The sequence below is a fragment of the Anguilla rostrata genome, chromosome 5, assembly GCF_018555375.3.
Source record: "Anguilla rostrata isolate EN2019 chromosome 5, ASM1855537v3, whole genome shotgun sequence".
NCBI lineage: Eukaryota > Metazoa > Chordata > Actinopteri > Anguilliformes > Anguillidae > Anguilla > Anguilla rostrata.
The window spans coordinates 54,280,796-54,303,777 of NC_057937.1; the positions used below are offsets into that span (position 1 = coordinate 54,280,796).

The following is a 22,982-nucleotide window of genomic DNA, read 5'->3' on the forward strand; positions in this document are numbered from 1 at the left end:
AGGCAAAAAGTACTTGTTGGTGAGAATTCTAAAAAAAAAATAAAAAAATAAAAAAATAAAAAAATCACTTCGAATTTGCATGAAAATCACTTACTGGCTCTACTGAACAGTGGATCCCAAAACACATATCCAGTCACATAAAAAGCTTTACTCAGAGGTGTGCATACTAATCAGATGTTAAATATTGCCTTTTATTTTCTTTCTCCATATTTTATTATACAATACAGTGTTTAGAAAATGAACAACAATATTTTTGTGCAATAATGGTGTACATATCCAGACTTGGGACTTGGTTAAAATGAGATATAAATTCAACTCTTCTATAAATGGGTAAACTATCTTAATTCCACAGTGCACATAGAGGCACACACACACACACATATACACATGCACACACACCCACACACACACACACAATCTATGCGGACTGTGGAATCGAGAGAGTTTATCCATTTACAGAACAGTTGAATTTATACCCCACACAGGCCATATGTAATAATGATCCACTATTCTAACCTTTAGCATAAGAATTCAATCTGCCGAAGTTAGTCACTTAGCCAGCAGGCCAGCATATGCAGACACTTAATAGCACTCCTCTTCAGTCCCTCCAGTCCCCGTGTAAATCACGGAGCTCGCAGAGGCCGGAGCTCGCAGGGCACTCTCTCTGTAATGCAGCGGTCTCCCCAGCCACGTCTGCAGGGAAGAGAGAGAGTCTCCCGTCTGCTCTGACACCGACATGGTGAAGTTGTCCTCAGGCAAGGACTCCCCCCTGCTCCACCCCCGCCCGTCTTTCCCTGCGCTCTCTGACTTTGCCCAGCCGGGGGGGATTGAGGGGGGGAGGGGTGGTGGGGGGCAGCCACGGAGTGAGCTGCCTGCTTCCTCTGCCAGTCACTTCAAATGATGGAAAGCAGAGCCCGCAGTCGACCGCTGCCCACACAAAACCGATCTGCCCATCATGTCAAACGTGGTTCACTTTGCCTGCCCCATTCCTGGCAAGGCCTCAGTTTGTGTCCTTCAAGTCCAGTAAAACGCACAGCTTACTGAACTGTCAGTAGGTTCTGCGGCCGTGCTCATAAAAAAGTCATTGTCTGACATTGCTGCACGCAGTGCAGAGATTCACAACAGTGAACATCACAAAATCAGCCAATTTTTTTTTCAATCACTCAAGAACTGAAATGGACTGTTACATTGCCAATGAAATATCTCTCATATTCAGTAAATGCACAGTAAATGCACACACTTTGAAGCTTACATTAAAACTAAATCTGTTGAATTACACACACACGCACACACACACACAAGCATACACACACCTGTGGTTTCTCATTCAGATGGACTCTTCTTCAGTCGCAGTCATTGTGAAAGATGCACGCAAGCCCACTGTCTAATTTATTACATGCCTTCGTGTTCCGATTTTGCATCCTCTTCATTACGCGCATCATCAATAAAACAGATAATACCACTGCCAGATAATTATGATAAGCAGACTGCTTGTGTTTGTGTTTAGTGTAAGGCTTGGAATAAAAAATGTAAACAGACAAACAAAATCAAACACCAAACAGACACGACCCCCAAGACAGTTAGCTACAAACAGAATATTCAGAAAAACAGCGGAGTAGAAAAACATTCTTGCCTGGAGTATCAGATTTTTGCCAATTTGCTGCACGCTGTCATGCAAATCAAGTTTCGCCACCAATTTTCACTTGCTGGGATTTTTAGAGGGCTTTGTTTGCTTACTCCATTTCTTAACCGTGCCAAAATTAAGCCAATGACAAGTCAAGAGCCTGCGTAAACAGAAAAACATGAATGTCGGTGTTGTAAAAAAAAAAAAAACACTTTGACTTGTCGGCACTTGCATATAAAGGTCTGTTTACACGTCCACGTCACATCCCACATTAAATTACATTTCATTGGCAGATGCTTTTATCCAAAGTGACGTAGTATTAGTGCATGCCAAAGGACATTGGAATAACTACAGAACACTGGTCCTAAAAGATACAATTTTCATGTAGTATCAGTTATCCATGGCCATGAACATAAAGTCTAGTTCACGCAGTAAGCATAGGCTAAGTCAGTAGTTATGGCAAGTCAAGCTAGAAGTGATAGGGGTGTGACAAAGAGCTATAACACCAAGATCATTGTACAAGTACAACACAAAAGTGCTATATGAAGATATAAGTGTAAAATGAAAATGCTAAAAGATCAAGATACCAAGATACATGTGATATAAGACAGTGATCCGAGATTAGGAGTAACCCTGTCAAGTAGTAGTGTTAGAATTATTCAAGGTACAATTTGAAGAGATGCGTCTCCAGACCACAGCAGAAAATGGGCAGTGACCGAGTGGTTTGTAGAGGAATGGGGAGTTCGTTCCACCCCTGGGGTGCAAAGGTGGAGAAGCTCCTTGGTCAGGACGAGCGAGAACCATTCACCCGGATGGCAAGAAGTGCACTTATGAAGAAGAAAGAAAGCTCCACATTGCTGCACCAGTCTTTCACCTACCAAATTAAATCAGCCATTTTATTTTTCTTGGGGAGGCAGTGAGGGAGGGAGGGGGAGAGATAAAGAGAGAGAGAGAGAGAGAGAGAGAGAGAGAGAGAGAGAGAGAGGGGAAAAGTAACTCAACTATTACATCTATTCTACTTTATTACCAGTCTTTTGGGAGCGCGGAAGGACAGGTTTACAGCAGGCTATCAGTTTACATTTTCCCAACAAGCTTATTGGAATTATAATTGTGTTCTGCGGTGCTTTCCTTTGGAGCGTAGGTCTGTATAAAGGTTCTGCCGCCCCAAAGAGATGAAGAAAAATGAAGCGCTCTTGGAGGGATTCGATTACTCGTGTGAAAATGCTGTCACGCCGTATTTTTTATTTTTTATTTTTTGTTTGTTTTGTATTTTCCTTTTCTTTCTTTCTAGGCAAGTCACACTCCTTAGCCAAGCTATATTAAAGGGGGAATAGGAAGGGAGCATGCACAAAGGAGATATTTTCCAATTACGGTCTGACGCCTTTGCAGAAAAACAGCACTGTATCCGTGATTGCGGATTATGAATGAGATAATTACAAGCCGCCCGGTGCAGGGGAAGCCACGGTAAAGGAACTTTATGAAGTATATTAATTGCTTATTGACTTCTCCTGCATATTAAAGAGGGGACCACAGCATTTTCAAGGGCAAAGGGAGATGTAACAGCGGTTTATTCATTTATTTTCCTCCGGTCCCTTACAGCTGGTTCAGTGGATTGAGCTGCATCTGTATTAGCAGAATCCTTCCACACGACATGTTTTATGTCTGCCAATTTATTTGACCAGACACACAGCGTACACTATTAAGCTTCTGCTACTGAACGTATAGCGTGATTTATGCCCATTTGTTTTGCTTTCGTACAGGTTTTTCGCTTTACTGTACTGTGAATATTAGATTATATGAGTGTTTATTTATGATTGTGAAGCAATGCATGTACGTATGCAGATACTAGTATTTCCATGCACATGCTGCTCGATCGGCACATCCTGTTTAAGTGCGTGGATAGGATGGACGGTCTCGTATTGAATCCACGTATCAAATCAATTCCATGCCAGTAATGAGAATAACCATCAGCCCTGCATAGATGCGCATTAATTGGCTGTAACATTGCCCAGGTAGGGAGGGATTCGGTGGGCTGGATGATCATATCTCATCATTAAAGCATCATCAACGTCCTCAACCAAACAGACGTCTGCGGTTTTCCTGAATGGCTTGCATGTGAAATGACTGCTTGAGGTCAGTTGGTACACTGCAGAGTGAAGAGAACTGAGAGTCCACAGCTTGTGTATCACAGATGAGAGCGTGCTTATCAAGGCTCTAGAACATTTCATGGAGGCAGCTGCAGTGCTGACTGAATTAAGAATTATTATTATTATTATTATTATTATCAAAATGCCTCTGTTGGAAAAATGTATCTGTTTTAATGCCACATTATGTTCCTCTGAGCTAACATGTAACTGCTTATAGAAAGGGCTATTCATTTCAGCTATAATTATCCCTGCAACAATCATTGGCTAATTACTCTCACTTTAAATTTGGTGTGACATTGCAACTCAGAATCTATTTAGTTATTGTTTATTCTGCAGAAACCCTTTAAAAGATAATCAAATGTAAGTGCAAATAAATAAATAAATAAATAAAACGATTCCAAAGCAACATCTGCCTTTGTAGTGTAAAATTCTCAAAACCTTGGGGTGGCCTACTACATTAAAGTTGGTCTACTCAAAGCATTTTTAAGTGTAATTTTACCTTCTCCCTATTACTTAAACAAAGAGACATATTATATTTGTTATTCTATTATTCAGTATGGGCTAAACTAAACTATCTTCCAACAAATACCTATATTTCCAACTTAAACACACAAAAAAGTAGTCAATTGAATTTAAAAATAGTCATTTGTAATGTGACTGGCCAGGGTCACGACATAACATTTCAGGAACTATAGTTCCTGGGAAGCTCTGGGTGTCTGACTGCCTCAAGCAAACACAAAATAGTGGCATCAAGCTGTAAGAAGCACATAAAAAAGACACAATTTCCCAAAGTGCAGCTGGTGGACTTGGGCTTCAAAGCAATACTCTAGACATACTCTGACCATCTGATTGTTCGTGCCTCTCAAAAGCACAAGCCAACTAGTGTCCATGTAGTGTTGTTTTTTTCTGTTTTTTGTTTTTCTTACTGACACAGTAGGTTGCTGGTTCAATCTCCAATGGGACTCTGCACTAAGGTACTGCCATGTAACATGGAATGGCTTCAGTTAAAATCCAATTGGTAAAAAAAATATAAATAAATAAATAAATAAAAATGTCGTTCACCAAGATATTGAGTCAATTCATGCTTCCAAAAATAACCTTGTTAAATGCCTGTAGATCATTGACTGACACTACAACCTTAAAGGATCATTAATACCAGAAAATTATGCTTGTGTCAATCATGTACCCTACTCATGCATTATGCCTGTTTCAATGTGATTAACAATGGACAGTGGGCAGCCAGTTCATAGGACACAGAGAGACCCCGTGGTGTATTGAGTAAGAGCACCATACCAGCAAATTATGACAAAATATCTCACTTCTACTGTGCATATATAGCATCTGTTTACAATTAAATGTAATTAACAAGTAGTGTCAGTAACAATTCATAACACAAACTCTTGTGTATTGAGTAAAGCACCACAGCATGAAAAATATCTCACCCACTGTGCCTATAAGCTTCAATAATATTTATTGCAACATGTAACAATTATAAACATTTACATTTAACTAGGTAGCAATACACATCTAAAACAGTACCAGCACATTAGGGAGTTGGCTACGTAAGTTAAACACCATGCATTTAGACTGTAGAAAACTAGTGATGGTCTATCTAGCCAGAATTAATAAGTTACATAGCGTAACTATAGCTATTGTTACTGTAGCTAGTTATTTAACATGCTGCAGCTATGCTCTTACTCTTAAAAATCGATGCATGGCTCCACGCAGGCCAGTCTAGTCTTTCCACACCGATCTCGACAAAACCATTTCAATGTGGACCTGAAACAGGAAAGGGCCTTCCCCAAACTCTTGGGGAAGCACAGAATCGTCTAGAATGTGGTTGCATGCTGTAGCATTAAGATTTGCTTTCACTGGAACTAAGGGGCCCAGCCCAATCCAGTAACAACAGCCCAAGACCAAGGGGGTGTCCAGATACTTTTGGTCATATTGTGTACCCGTTACTGTTTTTACAGTTCTGTAATAAGATGGGGGTTTTAGTTTGACTCAGCAGTAGTGTGCAATAAACACAATGGCTGGTGGTAGGGGGCCTCCTAGCAGACAGAGGGCCCTAGCAAAGCAGCACAACCTGCACCGCTGGTAATTACACCACTGCACACGTAGTTACGCCACAATTATTTACCACTTTTATACCTATTAATCAATAAAAGGGGAAGTTTTCAGTTGTGTCCCTGTCCGCATCTATTACATTACCCTATCCCATTATTCTCTTGATATTTAATTACTTGCTTGGCAATTCGCAAATGTTTGCCAGCAAGAGGAAGCTGCATATCAGTGGTCTCTCTAGGTATGCAAATGAATCCAGAAAGCAGAGGGCACGCAGCATCTGTATTGACTTTTCCTGTTTTCTGTTTTTACAGTCAAAGGGAACAGAAGAAGCCCAGATGACTTCACAGAACAGAAGATCCAGAGTACAGTAGCATGAACAAAAAAAAAAACAAAAAAAAAAAACATGTCTTGTGGGTTTAATGCAAGCTAAACGCATGTAAACTCAAGCTTAACCCTCTAGGCTAATTCATTTTAAGACCCCTGGAGCGTGAAAAACAAGCTCCTAATGGTCATTTGTTGCAATTATTTTACATCTACTGGGCTTGCTTTGCTTGTTCCCAGGGGACTCCCGGGGAACGGCACGGTGGCTCGCTTGCGCGAGAGCTCGCGATTTATTGCTCTGCTGATTGCGGCACGGGGGGATATGAAAACAAGCGCGCGCGCGGATAAGCGTGTGACGTTAGCGGCCCGTGAAGCAGCGGCCGTAGCGCCAGCGCTATACATAGATCCGATGAAAGCCCTGACACTTTGGCGGAAGTTTCTGAAAGCTAGCGCGCGGCGTTGAGATATGCCTCCTCCCGCACATTCTCAGTGGAGCCCCCCCCCTACCCCCCGAGAGCATGTTAACTGAATCCGATTCCGGAAAACGGGCGGATTTTTCAGTTAGGTACCAGCACGGGGCCGCTGTTCACTTACGAAACGTTTTTAATGATATTTATATTTATTACACTGGCCCAAATCAAATAGGATCCTTTCCCATCACCTCACAAGGATAGTGATGATTGCCAAAAACTGAAAAAAAAAATTATTATTATTATTATTATTATTATTATTATTATTAATAATAACAATATTAATAATATATTTTATGTGCACACGCTATTGTTTTTGTGCTGGAGCCTGAACGTGCTCAGCAACACAATTAAAATCACAGTGGTTGCCCAGCAGCGCTGATGAAATCAAAATCAGCGGGTACGAGCGAACATCACCCTGAGTTATAGGAGCGTCCTTATTACCCTCCGTCAGATTAATAACCTCAGGACCCCCGCAAACTGAAGAACCGTAATCCACCAACGGGTGTCAGTAGCTGTTAACGAGGGGAACGTCTTCATTAAGTCGGGTTATAGATAATGTTGTAATTTTGCATGGTTCCAGCATGCCTGCACGAGAGACATTTAATTATATGTAATTATTCACTTCGAGGGAAGATAGCTGGCGCGAATTAGCATCCGATGGACGTGAAAACAGGAGCGTTAAAACCTCCCAGCGGTGGCGTGCCCAGGGTATTGTCTGCAGACGAACGGAGAGCGTGCCTCCGTGCTGGCCAGTAATTACACAACCTGAGACATCAATGCGGTATTTATGAAAACACTTCACATTCACAAAAGGAGAAGGTCACTTCGATAGACGTGCTAGTGGTGTTGACATTCTGCCGGGTACCGCACGGGCACCGAACGCGTACAAACGCGAGATAAGCAAACGTGACATTGCGTTCTTTCTCTCTATTTTTTTGTTTTAAAACAAGGACACCGTAGCATCCGTAACAAAAACCCATCCTGTTATTGACAAACGTACCATAATATCGTCGGGATGGGAGAAAACAAAGAGCAGCGATGGCGCAGAGCCAGAGGCGAACGAGGGGAAAGCAGGAGGGTACGTGGATCTTCTGCGCTCAGCCGTCCCTCATGACTTCTGTGAGGGATTTTCATGAGTCATGGTGGTATGTGCGCTTCTTTTTAGGTTTTTCTTTTTCTCGAGGCTCAGTTTGTACTCCATAAAGCCCAGTCATATGGGCGCTAGCTTAATTGCCATTGCCTTTTTTTTACCATGTGTTGTTTGCATGCGTGATCCACGCCAAAATTACCTCACACGCACAAAGACACCAGTGGCTAAATTGAATTACAAAAATCTCCATGGAGCAAAAAAAACCTCTTTGCTTCTCTGTGCGGTGACTGTTCAAATCCTACATTCATATCCTTGTTTGTAGTTTCTTAATTGCTTATGCTTAGTAGAGTATAAACAAGCCTTAATACTCTATCACTGCATAGCTGTGTGTGTTTACAAGAGCGGGAATATCAGATCCCATCTCTTGCATATATATAATTTTTTTTTTTCTATTAGACTTGCTGCCAAATAATACTATAGAAACCAGTAACTTTCATATGTGGATGAAGCAGGAGAGAAGTGATTTTCACAAAAGTGACACTGCTCCTAGTCTCACAATACTGCATTTTCTTCCTCTTAATGCATTGGGTTCAATAACACATCCGTTCTTGTATTGATAAAACTTTCAACGTTTTTGTTTCACTCTTTGTCACTTAGGCCTATATATGATCAAACTATATCTGACAGAAACATCTAGATTACGACTGGAAATTAACATAAATAGTTGAAGCTAAATACCGAAGGGTGTGATAAAAAAGATTAAAAGGATAAAGTGAAGTGACATAATTAAAGTAAAAAGGAGAAAGATTGAGAAAGAAGACAGAAAAAATAAAAGACACAAGGACCAGATAGAGAGGGGGAGAGAGAAGAGAGAGAGAGAGAGAGAGAGGAGAAAGAGGGGAAAAAAATCAATGTTCATTAAATCTTACCACTGTACATGCAGCACGGCTAAACCTGATGAACTTTAAGATATAGAGCGATACCTTGGGGATGATGTATTTTTATCAGTGAGTACTCTTTTTGTTGTTACTTTTTCTTCATCCTTGCACTTCAAGCTTATGTTCCACTGTAGTGGTCTACAACAGCGAAAATGTTCTCACATTTCTAAAATAAGATTCCTAAAATAACAGATTTTCAGATAATGTACATTAGCATTTTATGCAACGAAAAAAAAAACAGTGACTTAGTCAGTAAATTAATAAAATACAGTCCTCTGTTCCACAGTCTCAGTGCCAGTGTGTGTCAGACCTGACATTCATATTACCAGGCAGGTATGATTCATTAAACAGTTATCATCTCTCACTTCCCTGCCAAACACTGAACCATCATTTTATTAAGAGCCCATCAGAACCTCGCAGTGGCAGATATTTGGCACACTGAGGTACTGAAATAACAAAATAATCATCATCACACACACACGTGTGCATGCATGCACGCACACACACATGCACACACACATATATATAGCCTATATAGTATTGTCTTTCCCTCCTATGCCTTTATGACATCTCATGATGAATAATGTTTTTATTTATTTATTTATTTATTTATTTAAGAATTAGCTCTGAATTGACAAAAAAGTGATACTGGCATGTGACTTACTTGAAGGACAAGGCGTTTGCATGCACTGACTCATTACAAAAGTCAGATGAATTTTCTTTACACTTCACAAATTGTATTTGTTCAACAATACTATTACAGAGAGGTATTCTTGTCTAAAGGTTAGAACCATGGCCTGCTAAGCTTCGTATGTTAACCGAGACGGCCTTTATTCTCAGAGGAAGCTTTCGGTCTGTAATTCAAGAGATCCAGATAATTTGTTTTTGCAAATGGCAGCTAAACCCGTTTGGCTGTCTTGGGGTAGGACCTCTTTCGATACGGTGTCATCCACAATAGTTTGGACAGCCACGCAGGTGCAGGGTTAGAAATGACTCCTCCTAGTGAGTGCTTCTTCAGTGTTCATGCCAGAGATACAGAATACTGTGTCAGTTCTTTAATTTATTAAACTGTTTTTTTGTTGTTTGAATATGATACAGTAGACCCTCAGAGACATGACCCTCAGAGTTGACTGGCCAGTCAACCGAACAGGGTATGCATAAGCAATGACAAAGACATATGCCTTTCCAAGCACCTTATAATGAATTAGTGAGCAGGGAGCAAATTTCCCAGGGAGCAGCACAGCAAAACAAAAATCGGTGTTTGCTTGTGTACAATAAAACTTTTTTGACACATTGACAGGTACATTAATTTCTTAACACTGTTAGGAGCAGTTTAAGCTGAGCTGAGTAGTCAGACCACCATTCCCCTTTCAGTGTTCCCTTGCTGATGCTGTCTTTTATGACATGGCAAAAATCATCCACAGCTTCTACTAGCATTTGGTCAATAGCTGACAGTTTCTCTGTAATGCACACAGATACGTTGCAATCTTTATGACACTGTCTAACAGACAGTACATGTTTCAATTTGTGAGAAGGCAAGACAGGTAGCTTTTTTTTGCCAGCAGTTGTCAAGTGCACAGGTAATTATTATGCTGTGTAGCCTTGTAATGACATCCCACTCACAGATTTGATTATTGGTTATTGATTAATGAAACAATTTATGGCTACACAATGAGAGCATTTTTACAGAATAGGGCTAGAGTAATGTAACATTCCAATAAATTATTCAAATTAAATGGATAATTTGAGTTTATTTCAAAAGATGTTTGGATCAAACAAAACTAGACAGGAATCAGAGAATAATGTACAGTCTTGTGATAGACTTTCACTGATATAGGTAGGCTACGTAAAACATATAAATGATATCAAAAATTTTATGAAAGACTGTTTGTTACATATAACAAAATTATATGTAATTGCCTTACTTTGTGTTATCTTTGAAAGCTACAAAAACTATTACGTAGGTCTACCCTGCACCGCAAGTTTTTACCCCAACCTCAGGGTTAAATGTAACATTTCAGTCTCTGTACTTTCAGTCAGATTGCTAGTAAATGGTACATTCCAGAAATCTCATTGTGGTACGTAATTATAGCCAAGGGATGTAGGTTGTCTGTATTAAAAAATGATTAATCTACCTCTTGTAATGTTTTCAGAATTGAGCCAAATACGAAAAACATTATTTCCCTGCTCTCCCCTACTTTGGGCTCAGTAAGTTATGTAAACACAAATCGGAAAAAAAAAAAAAAAAAAAACAAAAAAAAAAAAACTGCTTTCCCACGGTTCCTTCAAAGGACAGATTTGTCAATTATTTTGAGCTAATCTGAACATCCACTGGTTGAGTGGGCTGCCGCCGAAACCCGCTGCCTGGGCAGGAGGTACATTAGCAGAGGCTAATGACGGAAAATGACAGTAATCTCATGCCACCGCAAGCTGCTCAATCTGCGGCACACAGGCCCGGCCAGCGTGACCCCCGTCGCACAAGGACACGGCGCGGGCTCTTTGTTGTCACAGTTTATGGAGTAAGGTCATTAAAAGCGCGGCTAACGCTGTCACAGACACCATTCATACCGCGTGCGAGATGAAGACCGTGGCACCGTGCAAACAGACATTACAGTGGGGGGGAAGAAAAAAAAAAACAATGCCATTTCACCACTGCGCTGAACTATTGAAAAATGCAAAGGCAGTGCAGAACAGATGATTCACAATCGATTGGCATTAGTACCATTACCCAGAGTGGGAAAATATGTCAGCTCCAAAAAAAATAATAAAATAAAAGAACAGAGAGAGAGAGAACAGGGCTGATATGGCCAAATTGAGCGGCAGCAAAAATATACCTTCGGCGTACGTGGCTGGGGCGAGGAATTCATCACAGGCAATCTGCCTCATTCCGGTGATCTGTTTGTCGGCCCGGTCCTGCCGGCACGCGGCCAAAAGGTCTCCTTCTGCTCAGAGCCGCGCGCCCTTCGCAGAACCCAGCCGGGCCGCCGGCCGCGGAAACTGCTGACGGTCAGGGAGCGGCGCGGCCAGAGTCCCGCGTCAGCCTCCCCGGGGGGGCGCCCGCCATTACGACGCGCAGAGTAATCACCGTAGCAACTGCGCCCAGACGTGAGCCCAAAAGTCCATTCCAATGATTGCGTTCCCTGCACGGTACGGTCGTAAAGCTTGAGTCATAAATTGGCTTCCCTCACAAAGCTATATTGCCAGATCAAAGATATGATCAACCCCCCCCCACCCCCCTCCTTTTTTTCGCAGGATTTTAATGGGTGCCGGTTCAAGAGGGTGAGATGCTTTAAGTTCAGTAGTGTTCATGGCAAGGCTCATAGAGTCTTTTGTGTTGTGTGTGTGTGTGTGTGTGTGTTTGTGTCTATGCATTGCTTGTACACAGCAGGAAGCATTGCTTGTTTAAGTAGGAAAACTGCCAAGGCAGAATTTGCATACAATAAAACAAAACAAAAAAAAAAACACAAACGTGGCAATAGAACCAAACCATGAAAACAATCTTTTTGAAATGTGAGCTTTGTTACAAGATGCACAGATTTTTGCATGGTAATGCATCTTAGCATATTTGGTTTTGCTCTGTGGGCTGTGTGTGGTTCATGACCTAAATATCTGTTTGTGTGTGTGTGTGTGTGTGTGTGTGTGCGCGTGCATTTCTGTTGCCGCATGCTCATCACCCCATCACCCACATGCCCCCCCCAAACGGCACGAAAACATTTTCACAGCCTTTATTATGGATTCCCAAAGCGTTCCGGAAGAGAGCAATGAATAGCAGTTGACACTGTGTGGATTTCTTCTCCCCAGCTGCCCAAGCCTCTTGTCTGCATGCAGAGCAGGGGTGTGTGGGGGGGGGGGGGGTGTTGAGGCAACGCAATGAAGCCTCTATCTGTGTCATCATCGCCGCGGCGACGGGGTGATGCCTGGGCCACTGGACTCAAGCACAGGCCACACTGGCGCAGTGTGATGGCAGGGGTGCTTAACTGTCACCTCGCCCCCCCCACCCCCCCTCCCTGAATGAGCCATGCATGCATCTGCGTATGGGGGGGGGGGGTGGGGGTGGAGAGGGAGGGGGAGGAGACAAGGGAAGCAGCTGGAGAGGTGAGAAGAGGTGGGAAAAGAGAGAGAGAGAGAAAGAGATAAGGGAAGCGAGGGGCAGGGAGGAAGAAGTGGAGTTGGAGGGTCATGGAAAGGAGAACATACACAGCAAAATATCCAGTGCTAATCGACTCCTGAACTCTTAGAGTCAGAGTTGAATTAACGCCGCTCATTTCGCAATGGAGGGAAGACGAAGGACAGAGAGAAAGCAGCAGTGGTGGGAGAGAAAGACAGGAAGAGAGGTCAGGCAGGAGCAGGGGCGGGGGCAGAGCCGAGGCGGGGACAATGAGAGCAGTACTGAGGCGGAAAAGCGCGCACAACAAGGAGCCATTTGTACACGCAGCACTGCATACATTTTTAATGAAACACCTGATGGGAGTCATGGAATTGTGTCGTCTGTAATTAAGAGATTGAGTCTGATTTAATCTAACCGCTAGGCAGTTATCATCGGGCCTGAAAAACAAATTTACTTAGCGTTGCCTATTTTCCTTAATTACGCAACAAATTCAATATCGTTATTTTATTTTATTTATCTATTTTTTTGCACGTTAGACGTTACGCGTTTTAATTTGTGTTATGCCAGGGAGTCAATACTTCAGCTCTGAAGAAGAGCTGCATATAGAGACTTCTAGGCGGGCCTGTATCTGTATATTTTGGTTTATAATCTCACTATTGCACTTAAAATGAGAGAAGCAGAGAGAGAGAGAGAGACAGAGAGATAGAGCTCTATATGCTTGTGCATATTTGTTTTGTGTGTGTGTGTGTGTGTGTATGTATGCATGTGTGTGTGTGTGTAGAGAGAGAGGCATATCTGAATGAAACAGCAGAAGGCAGAAGAAACTATAACCCATTTCTATATCCTACTACATCTACATTACTGTGTAAAGTGGATCATTGAATTTCCATTGCTTATAGAGGTCCATCTCTTTATGACCCATTTTAAAAGCAAAATGTATATTAAATGTATTCTATTAACTTACATGACATTAAAAAAAATTCAAACTTTCTGAATGGCCATTTAAAACGCACGGATGTGCGTTTGAGCGCGGCGAGCGATTGTCATTCAAGACTCGCTGCTGTCATCGCTGATGAGCACTCCCCTAATAGCCCGCCCCGCTCTCACTTCCCACCCTTCAATCACCCCGGCGATCGATACTCATTAGAACCCTCTCCGACTTCATTCTAACCCAGGCAAATGCAGATTAATGCACGGGAACTCTCCGGATTACAGCGGCCATCGGAGATGTGCAAAACCCTGACGCTGTGTGTGTGCGTGTGTGTGTGTGTGTGTGTGAGAGTGTGTGTGTGTGGGCGTGTGAGATGTGTGTGTGTGTGTGTGCGCGGGGGGATGGGCAGAGGTAGGGGCCATGGTGTTCTTACAGCCAGCCTGGAACAGTTGTACCCCCTTTCCCCCCTGCCAGGTTTTTAGGTGTGACTGCTCTGGTACTGCTGGATAACTCAGGGAGATGTTAAAACCAGCCTGCAGACAAAGTTTGCCAGCACGACTCTGAGCCTGAACAGTGGAAAGGTGAGTAAATGAAAAGAAGTCAGAAGTCCACTGAGAATGGTCTCTGTTTGCTGGCAGACAGGATCATGTTCTTAGAAGATGTCCTAACTTGCAGGTAGTGTTTTTTTTTTTTTTTTTTGTAATACGTGTGTAGGCACATGGCATTGTTCTAGGAGGAGAACAAGAAAACAGTGCCCAAGGTAAGGGCTCCCTTTTATTTGATTTTATTTTACAGGGTGGGAGTTGAGCTGGTTCCAGAAACAAATGAATCAGCTTGATAAGGGTCTTTGGCTGGGTACATGTGAAGGGTATGTACAACCAAATAGTCTCATTGGGTTTTATTTATTTATTTAATTATTTATTTTTATGTGCTATTTGTTCCCCTGGACGACTTAAAATTAACTTTGTAGTCCAATTAGATGCGTGAGCTGAATCATAATGGCTATCTTAAGCTGCCGCTCATTATTCACAGAACAGCCCTGGGTGGCTTTAAGGAGCCTAGTTTTTCACGAAGACGTTCTTTCAGCCAAGCTCACGGCCGGGCGCAGGCTTTAGCGGGATCGCACCCGTGATTCTATCCCCCCGGCTGCCACCGCGTGGCCCTCACCTTCAGAAATCACAGAGGCGTCTTCACTCATTCACTCATTCATTCATTCATTCATTCAAAAAAGCGGCACTGAAACGAGTGCATTTCTCAGAATTGATGATGATGTGAAATGAAACGTCTCTTAGGTCATAATATTAATATTTTAATATGTTTACGCATGTGTTGCCTTAGAAGCAAGTAATGTTTCCGTGGTTTCAGTCTAAAAAGGCCTTTTTTTTAAAAAAAATGCAATGCTCACTTAGAAAATCTGTCAGTTTGATTTTCACCAGAGGCTAATAAGGTATCAAGCTAATCAAGCAAGCATGCCGCAGAACCAGTGATACTGAAAAAGATTGTAATGGTGGGTAATGGAACGGAAATGCAGTTTGCCTGCGCAGTCAGACCAGTATTTAGAGCAACATACAGAGTATCTCTCTGCAAAGATGAGTTCCATCTCTCTCTCTCTCTCTTTAAGTCCAGACCTGTCTCTGTCCTGGCATATGGATACACAGTGACAGGCAACCATGTCCACACAAAAATGAAGTTTTTCCTTTTTTTGTCCAAATGAGACAAAGTTCTATAGACACATCATTTTTCTTTGCTGAATTAATAATCAAAGCAATTTCTCTCTTTCTGTTTGACAGACTTCCCAATCTCACGGCCCAGTATGAATCACTGAATATTAATAGGTCTTTATCAGTGCTGTTTTTTTTTTTGTTTTTTTTTTTTTAAATGCAAAAATACATCGCCATTTTTCTGAGATAAAAGCTCAGGACGACAACAAAGAGATAAATCAGGATCTGCTTTAATTTGTATATGTCTGCTCTATAACGTTTGGCATTGGGTTCTGTCATTACTCATTTATGATGAACTATTATACGAACCCTACTCAGAAAGACATGGAAACGAAGGCGGCATCGCAGCTGAGACACCCTTCCCCCAGCAGACAGCATGTTCACACCCAGGCCATTCAGACCAAATGGATCTTCTGCCTTCTCTGCTCTTTATTAATGTGCAATGATAACACTGGTTTTTTTTCTCCTTTTATATTCACAATTAATTCAACATTGTTTGTTCAAAGAGAAATGAAACAACACTTCACAAAATAAAATCATTCCAATCAAACAGAACAAAAGGCTTCTAAGAAGTGCATTACAAATTCAAATATGAAATTGCACATGGTATGAATAGGCATGGAAATGAACAATGAATAAATAAATAAATATTTTTTCAATTGGTTCATTTATTTTTTTACTTAAAGTTTGGCTAATAACGAAAATCACAAAAAATTGTGATTTAATCTATTGCAATGGTAATTCATGAAAATGTGGTGAGCGTTTTGTCTAACAGAAAGTCAACAGTGAAACAGTCGTGGTGAATTCTGAAATAACAAGATTTAGCTGTTAATTATTTATTTATTTGGATTTCATAATGTTTAATGTGATGGACAGTATGTATATTTTTTTGCTACTAAATAAATAAAAAATAAAAATAGAACAGTGGCATGCAACTCTATTGAGACTCCACAGGTAAAAAAATAAAACACGAAAGATTGCAAATTAGCAAGCTAGCCAGTTACATTTATTTAGCTGAATGTAATCAATCATAAAAAGCCATTACATGGGTTTCTGGGTAGATGACGTTATTGGCTAACAGTTTGTTTTTTGTTTTTTTTTTAAGGCTAGCTAGCAAGTTATGTACTGCCAAATAGACTCCATTCTTGTTTTGTGTTATTGATAGCTCTAATTATGAATCCATTGGGTCCAGTTGGCTAGGTAATATGCCAGAAAAATCCATTGTAAAAGCTCATTGTAAAAAAAAAAAAAAAAATGAATGAAGCCAGTGAATCCAACTTTGAGAGCTATCTTTTTGAAACCTTTGTCCAAGGAGGCCGTTCAGAGAGGAATGACATCTTCAAGTAGGCCCTGCCTCTGGAGTCAGATTCCCCAAGTCTGAATCTGACATTGCACATAAAATCTATGAGAACACTATTAGGCACTGTTACAAACTCAATCTCTTTCTCTGTCTGTCACTCAGACCCACACTCTCCCTCTTCTCATCTTTCTCATCTCTCTTCTTTCTCTATCCTATATGTCTCTCTCCCCATATATCATTCTCTCTCCCCCCTCTCTCTCTCTCTGTCTCTCACTCTCACACACACACACACACAAACACAAACTCCTCCTCTCTTCCCCTCTCTCCCCGCACACCTCCACTTTTACATGTATGCTAATGGCTTCAGCTTCCTGTCAGTGTGAATCCTGGGAAACCTGCTAACTGACAGGACGGTGGGTACACTCGGAATTACACATCAGAGGGCGAAGCAGCAAAATGCATGTGATGGAATGAGTCTAATCTCTGCCTGGGGTTCTGTGATAATCAGCCCATGAGCACAAGCCCACAAACACAGAGATCTGAAAAGTATGACCCATTTTATTCACACCTCCTCCTTCCGTTCCATTCATGTTTACAAGAGGCACACGGTGGCTTGCAAAAGGGCAGGAGCTGTGCGTGTGTGTGTGTGTGTGTGTGTATATATACAGGGTACTGGCGTGGGTGAATTGGGGGTGGGGGGGGGGTGAAGAGGTTCTCAACCTAAATTGGCCACATGAAACTCCAATCTCACTACAGAAAGAAATGTATTTCCACCCTTGCAAGCTATGCTCGTAAAGTAAAATAGCATTAATACGAATACAATTGTGACACAGTGAATGGTGTCTAACCTACACCAGCCAAACTCTACAGCTGCCTGTCACTCAGCACTACTAACCAAGCCATGTGTGGGCGACCATCCATCACACTTAACAACTGCAATTACCAGTCCTGGTACTTCACACTACAAAAAATAGAAACAAATGGGGGCAAAGATGTTCACTAACTAGGGGTGCAGTTTGCAGAGGATATTTTTATTTTGACACAGAAAGCAGAGGAATGAATGAAGTGAATGGATGTGCCAGTATTCAAAACTTGAGATGATGTAGCTGCATGTTGAAAGTGAAGAAAGTTAAATAGTGTAGGAACCATCAACCAACTTCCCGGGTCCTAATGGCACAGGTAAATCACAAGTGCAGTAGCAAACAGTTGCACTCATTTTTTTTTCCAGGTAAATGGAGCTTAAGATAATTTACTGACGGTGCTGTAGCTGCTGAGAGGCTGTAAAGTTTGAACCTGTTCTACAAAGAGCAACCCATCAGACAGACTCGAGTCCCAAACAATGTAAACATCTAAGCAACAAAGCTTTCTTCTTTTTTTCTCTCTTCCCACCTTACCCCTCACTACTATTCCTGTAACCGTTGATGCCATATTTATATTATCTGGAAACATAAAATAATTATAAATAATGTATGTACTTTGCAGTGGGAAAGAGCTGAGATTGTGCCAAGCTACTCCACTGAGAGTGCTACACCTAAGTTGCATGAATGCCATTTGGTCGGAGGGTGGGGAGAAGACCAGATTCTCCACGTGCACCCTCATCTATTATAGACATGCATAACAAATGTTCAGCTTACTAAATTTCCACATGATAAGCTTCCTCACTAAATCCAGCTGATAAAGGGGGTCTCACAGTACTCACCCTGCCAACGAGAATTGGGTCAGGTCCAGAGAACTCTTCCAGCACAAACATTTGATTCCACACCCATCCCCTCTTGGCACGACTCAGAATTCGTTGTCCTTCGGAGGGCTCACGTGAGCCCCCAGATCCAGTTTGTAAACTTTTCGACTGGTTGTTGAAGGGAGCCATGGAAACATGAAGAGCGCACGTAATCCACATGAGCAGCAATGAAGTCCACAAATCTGCCAGCATCTCCTCCGACCGTTTTGGCATTATTTCCCGAGATAGTCCGCTCTCCCTCCGACGCACATGCACGCGCAGAGCACGCTCGTGGGAGAAAAAAAAAAAAAATGAAGAAAAATTTAAAAAATGAAAGGGAATGGTTTCTTCTAACCACTTCCAGGGCGGGCCTCAGCGTTCATGTTCGGACGGAGACTGCTCGCACGGTGGGCTGTGCTTCCTCGGGCAGAAGGGTGTCGTTCTTCTCGCCGGACTGTCCATCCGTCAACTCATCAGCTCGCATCACCTAAAGGGAAGAGACGAACAGACGGGCCTTGCTGAACACGAGGAAGCAGACGGCGGTGTAACGGTGGCGTGAATGTTAACCAAACCTGAGAGAGAGAGAGAGACAGAGATCCCAAGGTCAAAAGGACTCCTTACAATGCACCTACAAGTATATGGAATGCCCCTCTGGGAGACCCACACATGCACAGGAAACATCAACCTAGGTTGAAGGTTTTAAGTTGAAAATCGATTTGAATGATGTTCTTTTTAAACACAGTTTTCATGCTGTTCTGTGGAAGCTGTGTTTGACCACAAACCAGACCAACTAATTGAATACCTCCATTTGCACTATCTGGACTGACACGTCCATCTTTACATGAAGTCACTTCTTGCTGTTTACATACATCTGACATGCTGCAAAACCACACTGTGCAGTAGCACAGTTGGAACAATGAATTCTGCATGTTTGTTGTAGAATTTTCAAACAAATCTCAAGACAGTAGTTACTCCAATAATTGCCTGTGCTGGAGATTACCACAAAACACTTTTCATCCATCCTGGTGACTGTATATAAATGAAATTAATTGCACTGTCTAAAATAAGTACAACTCCATCATGCATTTGAGTTCCCCATGTAATTAATTAATTGTAGTGAACATAAAATATGCTTTGAGCAATGTTGTTTGATGTTTTACCAATACTTCTGAGAAGTACTTGATATTATGATCACTTGCAACTAAAAATGTTAAACACTTCCCATCATTATCATTATCATTTTTATAAGAAATAAATATTGCCACAGTAAGACGATGATGATTATTACGCCTGGAAGGACTAAAGGAACAGGGCTCGTATCTGTCCATCCAATAGCATGTTGTGCTTCTTAGCAGCGGCTTGCACGAGCCTGATCAGTCCTCATTTACCTTTGCGCGTTATGCATAGTAGGTAAATTCATGCTCAACCCCAGAACGCATCAGCTTCGCAAGTACTGTATCTTCAAGAAACATATTTCATTTAACCAGTTTCTCTCCTCTGAAGTTTAAACCAAACACTTTATGTGGCACGCAATCGGTGGTCAGAAATACAAGCAAAGCCTTTCTTAAAACATAATTACAAAGACGCAGGTGCGTTCAGCCTTTCGCCGTACATAACGTCGTTCCTTTAATTCAAGCATTGGCGTTGACAGAATATAAATAAATTTCCGGCAAAAACGAAACAGAATTATGAATTAAGAATACTTAATGGATCGCGGTGTCCTCCCCCCCACCCCCCACCCATTTTTTTTTTTTTTTTGTATAGTGTGGGATGAAATTTGGGGCAGTTTAGAATACAAATGACAAACGGAACATAGATACTACTGTTACTGATCCTGCTACTCCTCGTACTACTAGTACCACTAGTAATAATAATAATAATAATAATAATAATAATAATAATAATAATAATAATAAGAGCGAAAACAACAATAGTGGTTTAGGTCATTCGGGTTTGTGGTAAACAAAATAATAACTCCATCACTGAAACAAACAAATATTCCTAAAATTGCATGTAGCCGATGCAATTGTAATATGATTCAGTGATCCAATGATATGTTTATTTAGAAAAAACAATCATAATCATCGCTGCAAGTGCAAATCTCTAACAAAAGAGAAAAGGACACTGAGCACATTTTACAAAGTTGGCTTTGCAAAAGCGGTGATTACACGGAGCACTGCGGCTAGTTGTCGCGCTGGTCTTAGTTACTGAACACAGTGCGGCGTTGAACCGCTATCGTATGCAGATAAGTGACCTGATCGAAATGGTAGCCAAATACTCGAAATGCTTGTAAAATAATAGGAAAAAATGGGGAAGCTGGTTGTCTCGAAGCATTTTTCCCTGGGTGGTGGGGACCTCTCTTTGAAATCGCCAATAATGCCTTCAGAAATCATGATTTCCGTGCCAGCCTTATTTATTACACTGCTTCCAGGCGCATTTCCAAAGTATTCAAAGCCGTCCCTCTAGTAATGGATTAGAGTACCGACAGTGACCAGCCAGGCGAATGTCTGACACCGATTTTGATCAGATACGAAAGGGGGAAAAAACCACAGTGTTTTAAACACTTCTTTTGTCCACGTTTATCAGCACGACACTATGTAGGAAAAAGGCACGATGCTTATCAAAAGAGTAGACCTGAGCTACGCACACGCTAATAACTGTTCTATTTGTGGGGATAAAGGACAAACATGGTACAACGACTTAATTCAGAAAAATAGCCACCATTCTCAACTAAAATAATTTAAGACCTAAAGGCAGAGGAAGCATTATATCAACACTGCGAAATTCGCGAAGACCGAAACTCAACTAAACAGAAGTGATTCGCTGTAGTCGAGTGATTTCAGCACCACAAGAGCGGACAGCTCCTTCACAGATGGAGTCCTCGGTCGTTTTTGCAAGAGATTCATAGTGCTGCGCAAACAGTAAAAGTGTTACTGCACACATTCCCAGACAATGAAATCATTCTTTCGGAGAACACTCATCAAGGCGTACAGCCTTTGGCTAAATGAACTGTGTTTAATACGCCAAACGCATTATCGCCAAGACGTCGCTTTGCTCTGCAAAAGACAACGCAAAACAACCGCTCTCATCCCGCTACCTGCATCGAACACAGTACCTTCATGTCTGCATTGAAAGTTAAGCCTGGTCTTCACGTATCGTTTTCCTTCTGCACATCACTTTGAAATATCCGCCAAGACACAATTCTTTGAAATACGAAAGCTGGACTTTTTTGGCAGTTACAAAATAACTTGCAACGCATGTCTATCGTCCAGTACAGCTGTCAGGTGTCTATATATATTTTTACAAACCAATTAATTTTAACTACAAGAGAAAAAAAAGATCTTTGATGCTAGGGAGTGATCAAACAGACCGAAACCCGACGATCCACACCTAAAACATTTGCCTCAGACATCCATGCACCTGTTAATGTTTGACTGTATACTTACTCGCTTGTATCCAGTCGTCTGTATCATAGTAAGCTTCACGCAGAAGTATCCTCAAGAATGGTCAATGGTCTATGCATTTTTTATTTGAGGAAAGAGATGGAAAAAGATGAACAAAAAGCAGGGATACAATTAGAATCCTGTCAGCTAGTGCAGTACCACAGCGGATCCAAACCCTGGTTTGCTAGACCGCTGAATGCGAGCTTAAGGAGATGTGAAGTGTTTCGCGCGGGGAGCCTCCCCTTCACGCGCTCATTGGGCTGATGAAGAGGCAGGTCCACCGTTTGGAAATTAATGCACGCGCTCCGATCAAGGCAACGCACGCGCTCTGATCAGGGGACTGAAAGGGAAGTTTTTATGAGACGTATAGACGTGGTCTTCCAGACACGGACATGGCGGAATACTTAGGGGGAAAAAGGGTTACATACGACCTCAGCCTCTATGCGTATCTGTTTGCATTAATTCTTTATTTTGTTTATTTGGCCAGGACCGTTAAGTAAATCCAAGTAGACTGAAGGGTTTGCTATGCGGACATTTCACTCGCTTTGTCATGCTCCGCGCATCAACCTTGTCGAGCTACTCTCAGGTAGAGATGAAAACTGCAGCTAACAAAAGCAGATCTCAGATCATCTGCTGCATGTTCTTTTCTTGTGTTATATAAACGGTACGGATGTCGTTAATCTGACCTATCGCTACACACGTAAAAAATGTTTTTTTTTTATTTATTATTTTTTTAAAACGCAAATCCTACTTTATGTTACGCACATTTCTTCCTCGTGTGTAGCCTACGCTGCGTGGACCAATGTGGATTTAGTAATTTTAGTTTACCTACATTGTATGTGTGTGTGTGTGTGTGTGTGTGTGTTGTAAGCAGGAGTGATTATAGTTATTGATACGTGTCTCCGAAGTGCCTGTGCCTTCATTCAAGGCATTGCAAAACACAACAGGCTAGTATTGCAACATTACACGGTATTACACTTGATATTAAACATCCATAAACCTTTAATCTTATCACCAGCAACTGAATGCCTGTGCTGGGCCCTAACAATGTAGGCTAGTATTCTCACATGCTGACATATAGGCCTAAAGTGTATGCTTGCAT

The 22,982-nt window shown here is 41.7% G+C and overlaps 1 protein-coding gene across 10 annotated transcripts in view; it reads right to left on the reverse strand.

The window, feature by feature from the left end:
• Positions 1–22,982, reverse strand: part of LOC135255700 (cadherin-8-like) — a 187,684-nt gene that overhangs the window by 60,199 nt on the left and 104,503 nt on the right. For 7 of the 10 annotated variants that reach the window (XM_064337218.1, XM_064337215.1, XM_064337220.1 and 4 more), the window contains one exon: positions 18,420–18,924. In XM_064337218.1, coding sequence (XP_064193288.1) covers positions 18,420–18,671 — 252 coding nt within the window. In that variant the 5' untranslated portion in view covers positions 18,672–18,924. Of the gene's footprint in view, positions 1–18,419; positions 19,010–21,883; positions 22,119–22,982 lie in introns of those variants that run through there. The other 3 variants (XM_064337225.1, XM_064337224.1, XM_064337216.1) reach the window with 3 other exon arrangements.